General features: G+C 31.6%; 1 protein-coding gene across 5 annotated transcripts in view; it reads left to right on the forward strand.

Annotated features, from left to right (window-relative positions):
• Positions 1-14,809, forward strand: part of LOC142334491 (centrosomal protein of 290 kDa-like) — a 58,005-nt gene that overhangs the window by 8,159 nt on the left and 35,037 nt on the right. For 3 of the 5 annotated variants that reach the window (XM_075353634.1, XM_075353650.1, XM_075353641.1), the window contains exons 4-5: positions 1,691-1,881; positions 9,081-9,394. In XM_075353634.1, the coding sequence (XP_075209749.1) occupies positions 1,691-1,881; positions 9,081-9,126 (237 nt within the window). In that variant the 3' untranslated portion in view covers positions 9,127-9,394. Of the gene's footprint in view, positions 1-1,690; positions 1,882-9,080; positions 9,395-14,809 lie in introns of those variants that run through there. The other 2 variants (XM_075353659.1, XM_075382567.1) reach the window with 2 other exon arrangements.

Consider the following 14,809-nt stretch of genomic DNA (forward strand, 5'->3'; position numbering starts at 1 on the left):
AGAAAATACTAATGAAAATAAAAGAAACAAGTACTGCCTTTATATAGGTTTGAAATTCAACATGAACCGATAGGAATAAACATGCAATTACTCATTTACTGCACGTGACAAAATTCATACTGAGCAAGTTAGAACAAGCACCGATAATCCTGTCAATTCATGCAGGATAGGATAAATCACATTAACAAGTCATATGAAATTGACTTAAACATTGATGACTTAAACATTTTAATACATGTTTGAGAAATTCTACATGATTTATAAACTAAACGGCATTTTAAACAGGATGACATAAGCTGTAAATTGGTATAAAAACATACAATATCCAATAATTGGTTTGTTTATAATTAGTGTTCAAAAATTAAAAATATGATTTTTTATTTTTTTCTATTTCACTTTTATTTTATGTTGTATTTGTATTTACTGTCGCCCTTTTCTTCATCCCTTTGTTGATAATTGAATAATAATGCTTTGTATATAATAAATACTCATTTATTTTGACTTATGTATTATAAGTAGTCATCAAAATGTCACATTTGTTGACTGCTACACAGAAGAAAGAAAGGTTGGAACTTGTGTTAGTAAAGTGGCTGTATAACAAAAAATATAAATCAGTTTTTAATTTTTTTATTTCGTACTATTGCTACATCATACGCTGGTGTAAAAAATTAAAGGGACTGCTATATATTATGATTAAAAATTATTATATTCAAACTGTTTTAACTTTGCAACCAATGGGCTTAGAGAGATGAATAAAAAAAAAATTAAAGCTTGAATACTCAACTTTTTAACAGTTTACTTCAGATTTCAAAAATCATCAAATTAAAAAAAAATCTGTGAAAAGAAAAGTTTTAAAAATTTGTAACTTTTTGTTTGTGTTGATCAAGCACAGGGGGGAAACAAAATTTGTTGCAGTAAACTGCATTAAAATTGTTTGAAAGCTTAAGACTTTAGCTTTAATTTCTTTTTTTTATATGTCTACAATTTTTTTAAATGGAAATATTCCACTTTAAAGAGAAAAGGCCACTTTTGTCTTCAATGCTGCATATCTCCTGATCTAAGCTACATATTAATGCAAATAAATATGGAAGTTAAAGGATTTTGATGTACTTTAATGAAAAATTGTGAGGTATTTAATGTAGGGTTGCAGTTTTTGGATTTTGTTCAATTTGTCCCAGATATTGAAATCTTTAATGATTGAGTCTGCAACATGATGTTGGGGTAAGCTGAGAGCAGGTGATATATGTTCTTGTAATTTAATTTTTTTTAAATATAGGAATAAGTTCATGATCAAATAATAAGGTCTGATCAAATACAGAAGTGACCATGTAAATTTTGTTTGGATTGCAGTACAGACTTAAGGATTGAAAGATTTGTCATTTCATTTATGATTATTGTTACTAATTAGTGTGTATGTCTCTCTCTCTCTCTCTCTCCTTGCTCTCTGTGTGTGTATGTGTATGTGTGTGTTTGTGTGTGTATGCCCTATATAAATGTATATTAGATAACTCAAATTTTATAATGCAAAGTCTTAAATTTTACCTTTTTGTGCATTGCATAAGAATGTTATTTCCATTGTTAAAAAATGTTTCTGTTAAATGAAATAAAAAAATGTTGATATTCCTGTATTTAAAATGACTTATAGGAAACCTTATGATTTATACTTCTTAATTTATTGTTTTATTTGTAGATGAGTAACATGATTATACAACTGAGAGAGTATGAAACTGGTGAATTTGGTTTAAGTCAAGCAATGGAACAGATTAAGGAGCTAAGAAAACAGAAAGCTGTACGTGAGAAACACATTGAACAACTAGTCCAAGCCGGTAATCAGTTGCAAGAGGAAGCTAACCAGCTGGAAGAAGAAAACTTGATCTTACGGTATTATTAGTTATTTTCTCCAAACAGAAATTTTTAATATTTATTTACACTTGTGTGTACATATATATTTAAGTATGTGTATGTAATATATATATATATATATATATATATATAGTGTGTGTGTGTGTGTGTGTGTGTGTGTATGGGGGGGGTGTCTGTGTGTGTTACATATATTTATAAAAACATAAAATGTTATGAAATTATTAAAAAAGAATAAATATGGATAGCATAATTTTTCATGGGCATTATGATAAAAATATGCACTGCCATAAAAAAGGATATACATTTAACTTCCAAATTTAAACTGCACGTAGTGCTATTTAACATAGCATTTGGAACCTGTTTTCTAAATGTGATAATCGCACATTGTAGCCTTATTTCACACCTTTTTTTTATTTTTAAGATGCATTTCTGTCAGATGTTCATGGTATTATGAAACAAATTTAGAAGGGATGTAATTTAATACCTTGCTTGCTTATTACTAAAAAATTAAAAATGGTTGACTGAAATTATGCTTGAAATCTTAATATTTTTTATCTGTAATCTTTTATTTAATTTGTTTTTTCTGTTTAATGTAATCTTCAGTAATATAAGTGAAACATTTAGTGATAATTAAAAAAACAAAAAACTACTTCTTTTTTTATGCCAATTTATGTTATTTTATGAACCACAGAAAAAAAAAACATAATTCGTTTAATTAAATAAAAACTATTGTATATGAAGTTAAGGGAGAAATATCTCCTTAATTATTAGGCAAGATAGAAAACATACATTTTTTAAAGATATTTCAATTCTTAGTCTTAATTCTTTTACCTATAATATCTAGATAAAAATATTGTACAAAACTTTATACCTTGTTCAAATTCACAAAATGTTTAGAGTAGTTTTTTCTTCATCAGTTTTATTCATCTTTTTGTCTGCGTTCTTTGGCAGTTCATTTCTTGACTCCTGCAGCTGGCTTTATGTGATCTATTCATTTTAATAAATATTTTTATTAATGTAAACTATTTTAAATGTTGTTTTAAATGATGAATGAGAAATTTGCAACATAAATCTATTTAAATTATAATGTGTGCTGATAAGTATATTTGAGTGCACTCAATTTAATGTAATATTGACATTCAATTTACTACTATAAATACTAAACGTTCCTGAGTTTAATCATTATTAGCTCTCTTTCCTTAACTTATAGTTGTGACATTAAAATTTAATTTATTACTTGCTTTTCTTCAACTTGCAATGCTTTTTTTTCATGTTTGTCCTCAAATCTTGTATCCTTAATTTAACATATTTCTTGAACTTGCCAGTTGATGAAATTTTTCACAATTACTAAGGTCGGGTGACAATACAATATTCTACCATTACTTTTGCAAACATCCCTTCGTACGGGGGTAAATTAAGGGTGCAGGTGTAATAATTTAACATACTTCACTATAAAACTTCATTATGCAAAAACTTTACTATTTTGTTACTTTGTGTAGTAAATGTTTGATTGAAAATTTATTTGATATTTTTTAAATATATTAGAAATTTCAATAGATTATGTTATCTTTTGAAATCCAAATTACCCTACTAATTAAACTCGTGTAATATATGATAATAATTTGATGTATGTCTAAAAAGTATAAAGTAAATTTTAAAAAATTTTTGTAATATATGAACAGTAACTGCCAATCACATTTAAGAAAAGCAGTATATTAAAATATAGGAAAGAAATTTTTAATAAAATGTAGGAGCTAGTACATGTTACCCAAATATACTAATAGACATTTGAAGAAACCAAAAATTTATTTATTCATTTAACATCAAATTATATATTTTTTGATATGAGTAGTTTGTATGTTTACTTTAATAATGACGTGTAAAATATGATTATTTATTTTAGTTGAAACTTATGGATCTTGCAATTTAAGTAACAGTGCAACAAGCAAAGCTGTGTATTATTAGTGAAAAAATATTTATAATCGAAAGAAAACAGAGGATTTTCTTTAAAAAAGTCTTTTTTTAGTTGTACTGTTGAATTAAACACAGGGTTTTGACCTGAACTAGATATTAGTGCAGAAAATTGGCGGTTACTTATAAGGAAGGTTTTTATTCTTGGTATTACGGTAGTGTAGATGCAAAGCTTGCATAAAGTTGTATCAGTAAATTTCACAGATATACTGTTTAGTTGTTTTGATCCTTGTAAAGACAGATGTTCTCTAATTAGCAAAAGGAGTTCTCTATTTAAAAATAAGAAATGCAGTTATAGATCTAAACTTGTTGAACCCGGGATTATCTTCAATATTCAGAATTTATGGTCCTGGAACTAGTGCACTTTTTCATGACTAATTTACATCAGGCTGGTAATGTGTTAAAATTTTAGTTTAGTAAGCAACAGACAGAAAATATGAGTAGATTGTGTAGATTGTGCAGTTGCTTTTATTCATAAGATGATAGTCTTGTAATGGTTTGTGTGATTTTTTTATTCATTTATAACACCTACTTTTATTTTTATATAAATTGTTGGCCACAACTAACACAGAACCAATGAGCAGACATTTTTGTCAACTCAGGATCATGGTAGATGTCCTGATACTAAAGTTTTTGTGATCTGTTTCTAATTAAATAACCATCTGCTGATTGTTTTTAATGCTTTATATGATAAAATCATGGGAAGTAACAATAGCAAATGAAAATAAAGTTATTGTCTGATTTCTTATGTTTTATTTATTATTTTTGTTAAAAAAATATTTAAATAGTTTTATTAAATATGTTTTTGTTATTTTTTAATCTATTTCAAAAATAACAATGTTTATTAGGTTACTTATTTTTACATTGAAAAGAAGATATTGTAGTGGACGCTGAGAGAACCTCCAAATGGACCATTGTGGCGAGATGGAATTGCATTGTAAAGATCACTCGTAAATCATCTGACCTGTGATATTAAACCAATAAAAATGTCTGCTGACTGTTTATGTGGTGTTTATTTTAGGTCAATTATAAATTGATAAAATTAAGCCAAGAAAATTATGCTAAGTCTAAAAATAAGCAAAACTCTACAGGAACATGATGCTACAAAGTAATCATGAACTAACCAAAATATCTGCCGATTGGTTCTTTGTTTTTGTGTTGGACTGATATTTTGAGTAAAAAAAAGAATAGCTTGTTATAAATACATAAAAAATCACACAAAACATTAGAGGTTTATCATTTTATTATCAATAAACGCAGTTGCAAAACAGAATTTTTTACTTATCTTTTCTGTCTCCTATTTACTAAACTAAATATTTAACGCACTTCTGCTATTGTGAATTAGTTATAAAAATGTGTGCTAGCTATAGGACTATTACAGTCGAGAGATGAAATTAATAAATAAATAATGTTTTAGTTGTAAATGGCAATGTTAATAATAGTTGTATGAAAACATACACTTAATTAATTTGCTCTGGTATTGTTTTCTTTTTGCTTTAACAAAATTTTTAATTATAAATATTATTATAATAATTATTTTGATATACTAACCTAGAAAAATTGAAGTATCTTCATTTTTAAGATTTTAAATACTTTTAATTATAAGTTGACCTCTTGATTTTTTTTTATTTTAAGTTCCAAAATGTTACATATGCCACAATTTATGGCATTTTATTTATTTGTTTTTATAAGAACATTTTCCAATCACTAATGTATATTTTTTAATGGAATTTCAGAGAAAAATTAGGTTTGGATGTGGATGAAGTATTCACTTAACTAATTGTAACTACATCAGTATTATTTAGAATTTAAAAGATTCTCAAATCATGAAAATCTTCCCATAGAATTTGACAGTTATCCATAATCATATTTTTGGAAATCTAATTTTTTAGGCACTACAAAAAAAATCATTTGTGGGTGAAATTTTTGATTAGAAAAACAATAAACCCACTGGGTTAGTCTTAGTGGTTAAAATTGTAATCACAAAATCAGCTGATTTTTGAAATTGAGAGTTCTAAGGTTAGAGTCCTAAGCTAGGACTGTGATTACTGATGGTTTTTGGTGGTTGGGTTTCAATTAACCGCATGTCTCAGGAGTGGTCAGTCTGATTCTGTTCAAGACTATATATATTTACTCTTACACACCAGACTGTGTACAGATGCCTTGGCATCTCTGCAGAATACTGTTGACATCATGTCACTGTGCTGTTACTTTGTTCTGGTATGCATAAAATAAAATAAATAAAATTGATGTAAGATCATTTTCGTTTCTTGTATTATGTGTGCTTCTGAAAAATGTAAGTTGTGTAAGTGATATTAAAAACTATTTAGTACATTATTAGTATTATTAGAATTTTTTTCATTTTTAATAACTTACTAACTTTAACATTGGCCAGGTTGGTAACTATTTCACACACATTTCAAAAAAAAAAACAAACACACTTAAATGTTCCAACACACAACCAAATTATTTTACATATTTAATAACAGATTATACAATTTACTTTTCTAGGAAAAAATCTATACATTAAAAAATGTTTAATTATACTAAACAGCTAACAATACAGCTAACTTAATGATAAACTGTTTTCAGTTCACTCACCCTATTTGATAATATGACAAAATCAGAATTTAAGAGTAAAGCCCTTTAAATTCTATCTATATCATTAATAATGTTTAATATTAAAGAGAACGTTCATATTTAAGAAATCTTGAAGTAAAAGTTCTTGCAAAATTAACATAAAAGTTTCAATTTTGTTACTTCAAGTTTTGGAATTAACAATACAGAATAAAGGCGATTGATTATATCTTTAAATATAAATACTATATCTCTATAATTTTTCACAGACTGGGAAAACTTGCTTCAGACAATGAAATTTTAGACAGAAAAGTCAAATCAGTATTGGATATGGAAGTGGATCAAAGAAATATTGAATGATGAGAAATAAACCGTAAAGCTTGGAAATAAAGAATCAATCTTGGGATAGACAATACCATCCAAAGAATATCTTGAGTCCACCCCAAAATGTAGAGTGAATCTTCTTTCACCTACTGTTCTGCAGAACATTAGCACATTTTTACCCAAAATGGGAGATGGATACTACTAATCAATGATTTTGTGTTAACTAGGTTAAAACAAGTTCAGGTTTCTAAAAGAGACAACATTGTCAATCCTTGGTTTTTTATTTAAAAGAAACCAGGTGAATTATGAACTACTCAGCCAGATCTCTGCTGGAGAGTCTTTGTGAATTTATTTTAGGCTTTAAATGAGATGTTGAGTGCAGAATGCTACCTTTAAAATTAATCTGGATTGTAACTTTTCACTAACTGCAAGCTACAACTCTTGACAGAGGAGTGACAGATTAAAAAAAGAAAACTTTTTTACCAAGGAGCAGATTTATGTCACTCTTAGTCAAGTTAAAATTTTAGAGGACATCGCCTTGTCTAATTTGGACCCAAATATGTTATTAAATAGACCACATAATGAGAAAGCTGTAACAGAAATGGTGAGGTTATGTATCTATCCAATTTATAGGTTTCATTATTGCAATTAGACATTTGGACAATATTTGTGAGTACCCAGTTAAAAAAAGTGTTTACAATAATTATAGAATATTATTTATTGCAAAATTATAATATTTAACTCGATTCATACACGGTAATGTCAGCTGAGAGCTTGTTGTATGACTACTTAATAATATTACAAAATTAGAATTTATTATTGCATGCATAATATAAATATTTATATTGTAATTTTGCTATTAAGGATATATATATTTTATTAAAATGTACTACTGAAATTTTAATAAAAAAAAACATACTAACAGCAGAATGTATTTTTAGTTTTAGTTTCAACAACTATTCCATGTCGATCCTAAATGTACTAATTAATAATATTAACACTGAACTTATCAAATAACATGCTGTTTACACATCATCCTGATCCCTTGGGGAAAGATACCCTCATCACCCCTCTGTTCCAAGACCTTATGGGCTTTACCAGAGGTCATCTTCGAAACCTCGGCTTTTGACATATTCCTGTCTGCCTCAGCCAGGATGTCACCGATGCAAATGCCACAAGTGACATTCCCATCGATGTACTACTATTTAATGAACTCAAAGCAAAACACATCTCACTGAGTTTTAAGCAAGACTGAAAATACCTAACTAAACAAAGGAATTGAACTCCTCAAGCTTCTCTAAATTCCACCGATTCATCTGACACCTTTTCTTCAGGTTTTTAAACCCCAATCTACATTTCATTATCACCAAATTATGGTCGCTATCAATGTCTGCTCCAGGGTAAGTTTTGCAGTCAACGAGTTGATTTCTAAATCTTTGCTTAACCATTATATAATCTATCTGATATCTTGCAGTATCGCCTGGCTTTTTCCAAGTGTACATTCTTCTATTATGATTTTTAAATTGGGTGTTGGCAATTACTAAATTGTACTTCATGCAAAACTCTATAAGTCGGTCCCCTCTTTCATTCCTTTTGCCCAGCCCGTATTCACCCACTATATTTCCTTCCTTGCCTTTTCCAATGCTTGCATTTCAATCTCCAACTATTATTAAATTTTCATCTCCTTTTACATGTTTAATTGCTTCATCAATCTCTTCGTATACACACTCTACCTCATCATCATCATGGGCGCTTGTAGGCATATAGACGTTAACAATCGTTGTCGGTTTTGATTTTATCCTTATTACAATGATTCTATCGCTATGCCTTTTGAAATACTCTACTCCATTCCCTATCTTCTTGTTCATGATGAAACGTACTCCTGCCTGCCCATAATTTGAAGCTGAGTTAATTATTCTAAAATCACCTGACCAAAAGTCGCCTTCCTCTTCAAGAAATATAATAATATCTTTCATACTTATAAAAAATAAAGAAAAATGTGACTTCGGTATCCTAATTTAAATTTGAATAATACGACTAGGTTCTGTGAAGAATTCAAACTTAATTATTCAGTAAACCCTTAATTAATTAAGAACTTTCTAATAGCAAAACTCTGTCTTTTTGTACCGTAAAGTAATCAAATTAATTGTGTATTTTCATACTTTTGCATGCTAAATTATTGAAAGTGTATATAATTTAATATAAATTTCCCTTTCATCTAATCAAAACAATCTTCAGTTATACAATTGTACTACGAATACCATTCCAGATGTTTGTAGTATTAAGTATAGCTATTTTATTGTATTTGGCGTGAATAAAAATATATTTAATGTTACATGTTGCAGGCACATTTTCATTTTCTGGTGGCCAGTAATTTTTCATTACATCTAATACCGAGTTGGATTAATGGCTTTCATAATCTGCCGTCATGTGAATTCACTTAAATATACTATGATGCAATATGATGCCCATAGTAGTACTAGGATCATTAATGAAATGAAAATTAAAATTTTTATAATTTATAAATGAAACATAATATCTATTATGTTTTTCTATATATGCAAATTTAGTGTGTTTTAATTTTACAATGTTGCATATTTAACTGCTGTATTTACTCACGGATTTTCATCCTCATCATTGAAAAGAACATTTTCAACAGGTAAACTTTAAAAAGAGGTCTGTACAATTAAAAATACCTCAATACTTTTAATAGATGTTTTTAAAGAATATTTAAAATGACTCTTGGTTTAACAAGTAGTAATATTTTTGAATGACCACAAGGTAAAAATTGAGATGGTTTTAATAACAGAAATGTGAATAATTCTTATTACTTTGGATGTCTATTAATTTAAGCGCTGATATTTTGAAGCAGACTATAGTGTGCAGAAATTATCATAAATTAGAATATTTTATTAAAATACTTATTTTAAAAAGAAAATACATTATAAGGAAAATCATACGGTTCTTCAAGGGAAAAGTGTCTGTGTGCATATGTAGAATTGTGTGCTAGTATTATATTCTAATAACCTAATAAACTATTGTATTTTATTGTATTCTCTTAATGAAAATGGTAATGCAAAGACTAAAAAATAATACCGATCATTTCATGTTAAATGTTCTACGTTTAGATATAATGCTTCTACATTTGTCAGTTTAATTTTGTTAATTTTTTCAAATTATAAAAATGCAGGATAAAAATAATAAGAAATTTAAATCAGGATAAAGTAAACATCTTATTAATGTAATTTTAGCTAATATTAAATCTATTAACATCTGGAGAAAATTTGTTATAGAGTATAAATCCTACCGTAAACTGGCTTCTGTACATTTTTTTACTATAATAAATTATAAACTAGCAATTTTTTTAATTTCTTATTTGTACTGTGAAGTTTAAAATTCTGTGAATTAATTTTTTGTGAAAAATCTTTTATTTCTTTGTCGAATTTCACATTTCTTTTTTTTTTAATGCTGTACACATTCATTAATATCCGTGAATCAGATTTCTATGATTAGAGAACCGTATATATATATTACCCTTTAAATAAATTGTTGTATTTGAATCAAAATGTTAGGTCAATTTTAATTTTTTTTGCACCACATGTATTAAACAGTATATTTTCTAAACCACAGTTACTAATTGTACAGAATAAGCTACTTCACAACTCATGAATTGTATTCATAATCTTGTGTTATAATATTTTTTTGGAAAAGTCAAGGTCTGAGCATTGAAAACGTCTGCCAAGTATCATCAGGAATGCTGTCATAACAGCATACCTTTGGTCATTCAGGTTCATCATTATATATTTTTCTATTTATTATATTCAGGAAACCTTTTTTTGGTAATTTCTCGCTTTATAATGGTACAATTGTGGTCAATCTGTACATGATATGTTGTGAAAATATTTCTTTCTATTAAAGTTCATATTATTCTACATTGTTGGTTGCTATAAAATGTGCAGCTGCAAAATATAGTGTATGCATTACTGATTAGTACTAATTACTACTGATTATACAATACCGAGCTACAATCATGTGTTGAATGTCACTATTGTCAAAAATTCCTAAAACTTATACAGTAACCTTTTTTTTTGTTTTGTTTGAAAGTTTCTCTTTTCAAATTCTAATGAACTATGAAATTTATTAAAAAGTGATTATCTTCATTCTAATTCTAACCAACAGTTTTTTGTCTTATTTCTAAAATATTTTACTTTCTTCCTTTTTTTTAATCTTAACTACATAGGTGTTTTATCCACTTTTTATTACGTAGCAAAGAAGCAGATGTATAAAACAGAAATGTATTTACAATAATATATACATATTTATATGCATTTTTTTTTTGTAAACTACGCACAATGCAAAAAAAGTTACTCAAATTGGAGGGGGACACCTCATAGTGACCTTGGATTTAATCTTTTAATTGACCTTAACTGTTATTTCAAGGTTAACATGATTTTTCAAATGGAATGACATATTTTTGACCCCCGCTAATAAGAAGAGCAGAAAATTCTACATTGAAATATGTGGTCACAGTATGATCTTTGAAATTATTTCAGGAGGTTTCATTTTAATCGCCCCAGGCGATTTTCTTGTAAACTACATACAATATAAAAAAATTACCTAAACAAAAGCTACTCAGATTGCAAGGGGCATCTCTTGGTGACCTTGGACTTGATGACCTTATTTCAAGGTTAATATGATGCTTTCAAATGGAATGACCTACTTTTGACCACACCCATGAAAAGAGCAGAAAATTTTACATTGAAATATGTAGGTCACACATATGACCATGGGCTTTTTTTTTCAAGGTCATACGGTTTTCCATCAGTGATAGTGTTGTAAGAGTTACGTGCTTTTGAAGGTCATATAATGATATTCCTGGAATATTTGTATTTCAGGCCAGTTATCTCGCAAACTGTGGGAAAGAACATAAAAATGACTACACTATCATCTAACACTATATCTGATTGTTAGTTGTATGACTTTTAAAAAATATCCAAGGTCATATGTGTGACTATATATTCAATGTAGAATTTTCTGCTCTTTTCAGTGATGGGTTCAAAAATAGGTAATTCCATTTGAAAAAATTGTGCTTTCCTTGAAATAAAGTCAAGGTCACCATGAGATGTCGCCCCTCCAATCACAGTAACTTTTATTTAGGTAATTTTTTTGTATTGTGTGTAGTTTACGAGAAAATTTACTGGGGTAATTAAGATGAAACACCCTGAAAAAAGGTACAAGGTATGACCTTGTACCTTGTGACCAGATATTTCAATATAAAATTTTCTACTCTTTTCATTTCTGGAGTCAAAAATATGTCATTCTATTTGAAAAAATCATGTTAACTTTGAAATAATAGTCAAGGTCACCATGAGATGTCCCCCTTCAATCTGAGGAACTTTTGATGAAGCCATTTTTTGTATTGTGTGTATTTTATGAGAAAATCACCTGGGGCAATGAAAATTAAACACTGTGTATGTGTGTGTGTGTGTGTGGTCAGTTTTGGCTCAATTAACTATTTCTTGGGACACTTCAATGTTGTTTCCGCTGGTCTGGCTACAATTTTGGAATGAATTTTGTGAACACTTGACACATATTCAAATCTTAATTTAAAATTCACTGAACCACATAGAAACTTAAATTCAGTTCATCAGCTATCTCCCTAATTGAAAGTCTGTGGTCAGACGTGCTAAATTGTGAACTTTTACAATGTTTTCATTGTTTTTTGAAGTGGAAGGACAGTTGGACCAGTATCATCTTCGACCGATTTGTGGCCATCTTTTAAGCTGTTTTTAAAAGTTCATAAGTATCAGAAGCTGATTTTCCAGTTTTCAAATAAAATTTGACACAAAGTCGTTCCATTTTTTATCCATTTTGCAAAATCAATAAATCACCAAAAATCGAAACATGTCTGCACTCACTCTCTACTAAACAAAAATACTGTGGTAATCTTTTAAGGGTGTTTCAAGGACAAATAAGCTTCCCTCTCCCACCTGTGGGCAAACCTACCCCCTCCTACTGAGCAGTGTTGGCACCCATACCTCATATCAAAATGTTCAAAATTATTCTTTCACTAATATCACTGGTTGACAATGATTTTGTTACACGGTCAATTTGCTGAAGCTTATTTATTTTTGGGTGCTAATTCTGAATATAAAGTCAGAATTCTCCTATCAGCCTCAGATTTTTTTTGCAATTGCCCTTCCTATTTTCCAGCAATGTACATTATATTATAAGAGGTTACTTCTCTTCTCGGCCTCTGGCCCCGTGCTGTAAAACTTGTGTTTTTTGCAACCGGTGCATAATTTGATTCTGCTAGTACAGCGTTCTACGTTCTCGTCGTCGGGGTTGACAACGATCAGCAGCGGTCAGTCAACCTGCGTTGCTGTGGAGTTTTGACAAAGCGGCGACGTAGTGTGTTGCAGTAGTGCTGCTGTCGGCCAAATAAGGACGTTTCCTTTGTAACATCGTGTCCCCATACGTAGTTGGTGAGGCCTAAATATATTTAGATCCTCTGGCAGGTTCGAGAAGCGGTTTCCGCTCCGACCTAGCCGGTGGAAGGAGCTTTTAGCTTTTTGACTCCTCGGGTGGACTGCGGAACAGACGGTCCGTTCGGGGTGTGAGAGGTTAGACGCTCACCTGGTATTGTGGTAGGTGTTAGAGTCGTTCAAGCTGTGAATTGTAGTGCCTGGCAACACAGCTGGTGTATTGCTAAATTGTTCAGCGATGGAGCAACCCGGGGGAGGTTGTTTGGAGGACTTGGTCGGTTTGGCCAAGGACCTGGTTTCCGGTGACCCCTTCATGCCGAGGAGGTCAATCGGTAGGTCGCCGCCGCGGCCCCGGTCTTCCGATAAGGAAGACACGGAAACCCCTCGGGTAGTGGAGCGCCCGAGTGTTGCGGCTTGCACACAAATCCTGCGGGACACCTCTGTCTCGAGCGGTGCGGAAAAGGCGAAAGCTGGATCCGTACAGCGAGGACACGGCATAGGAGGGGGCGCCAAGTCCGAAGGACGCCTCGCTGCGAAGTCGGGAAGGACTGAAAGCAGCAAAGCCGATTCTGTCCCTGAGCGGGATGTTTCTGGGGGGAAACCTGCGTCAAAGAAGGTGACCTCCGGAGCGGATAGCTTGGGGCGGATTGAGGAGATGAGGGCCGAATGGGCCAAAATTTCCTCAAAGAAGGAATCTAGAGTGGCTCTAGAGTTGCACCAATTGGTGGACTCATATTTGAGCCAATGTAGTTTGATGGTTTCCGGGCTGGCTTTAAAATAAAATGTGAAGGCCTCCAGGGTGCAAACCTTGCGCTTGACTCGGTCGTAACTCGACTATCAGGCAAGGTAGACCATGTAGTGGAGGGAGTTCGGGGCTTCAAACCCGTAACGGGTGAAGCTTTGGGCGAGCTCCACAAATCAATTAAGAGAGTGGAGGAGAAGGTTAAGAAACCTGTCTCCTTTGCCTCTATAACTGCCGCGCCTGCACCTAAGCGGGTAGGTCCGCCGCCGCCAGCGCAGGCGCCGGCCAAAAGTAAGCGGGCCACTGTAAAAGTGGTCCCTGTTAAGCCTGGTCAGGGGGCTTCGTCTGCTATGACGGAGCTAACCCTAAAGAAGATCCTGGACCCGCGGAAAGAAAGGTTCCAAGTTTCCCGGGTCACTAAAACCAGGGATCATGGCATTGTTCTGGAGGTCGTTAACGAGCAGCAGGCAAGACGACTGCTGGAGGCCGATGTTCTGGCCAAGAACGGGCTGAAGGCTCAGCTGCTAGCCGAGCGTAAGCTTCAGATATTGGTTTATGATATGCCGAGGGCAACGTGGGTAGAGGAGCCCGAAATACTCAAAGCGATCCACGGCCAAAATCCTGTGTTGGATATGGCCGTCGAGGACTTCCTTAGGGAAACTAAGGTGATTCGATAGTTGGGGAGGAAGGAATCCCTAAAGAGTCACTAGGTTCTCGAGACCTCGCCAAAGATCCGGCAGGTCTTAGTGGCCGGGGGAAGATTGTTCTTTGGGTGGGCGGCCTGTACGGTTGTCGACCATATTCAGGTAGCCCGGTGCTTTAAATGTCAGGGCTTTCTTTGGGCACA

This window comes from Lycorma delicatula, chromosome 1 (assembly GCF_047948215.1).
Source record: "Lycorma delicatula isolate Av1 chromosome 1, ASM4794821v1, whole genome shotgun sequence".
NCBI classification, from domain to species: Eukaryota; Metazoa; Arthropoda; class Insecta; order Hemiptera; family Fulgoridae; genus Lycorma; species Lycorma delicatula.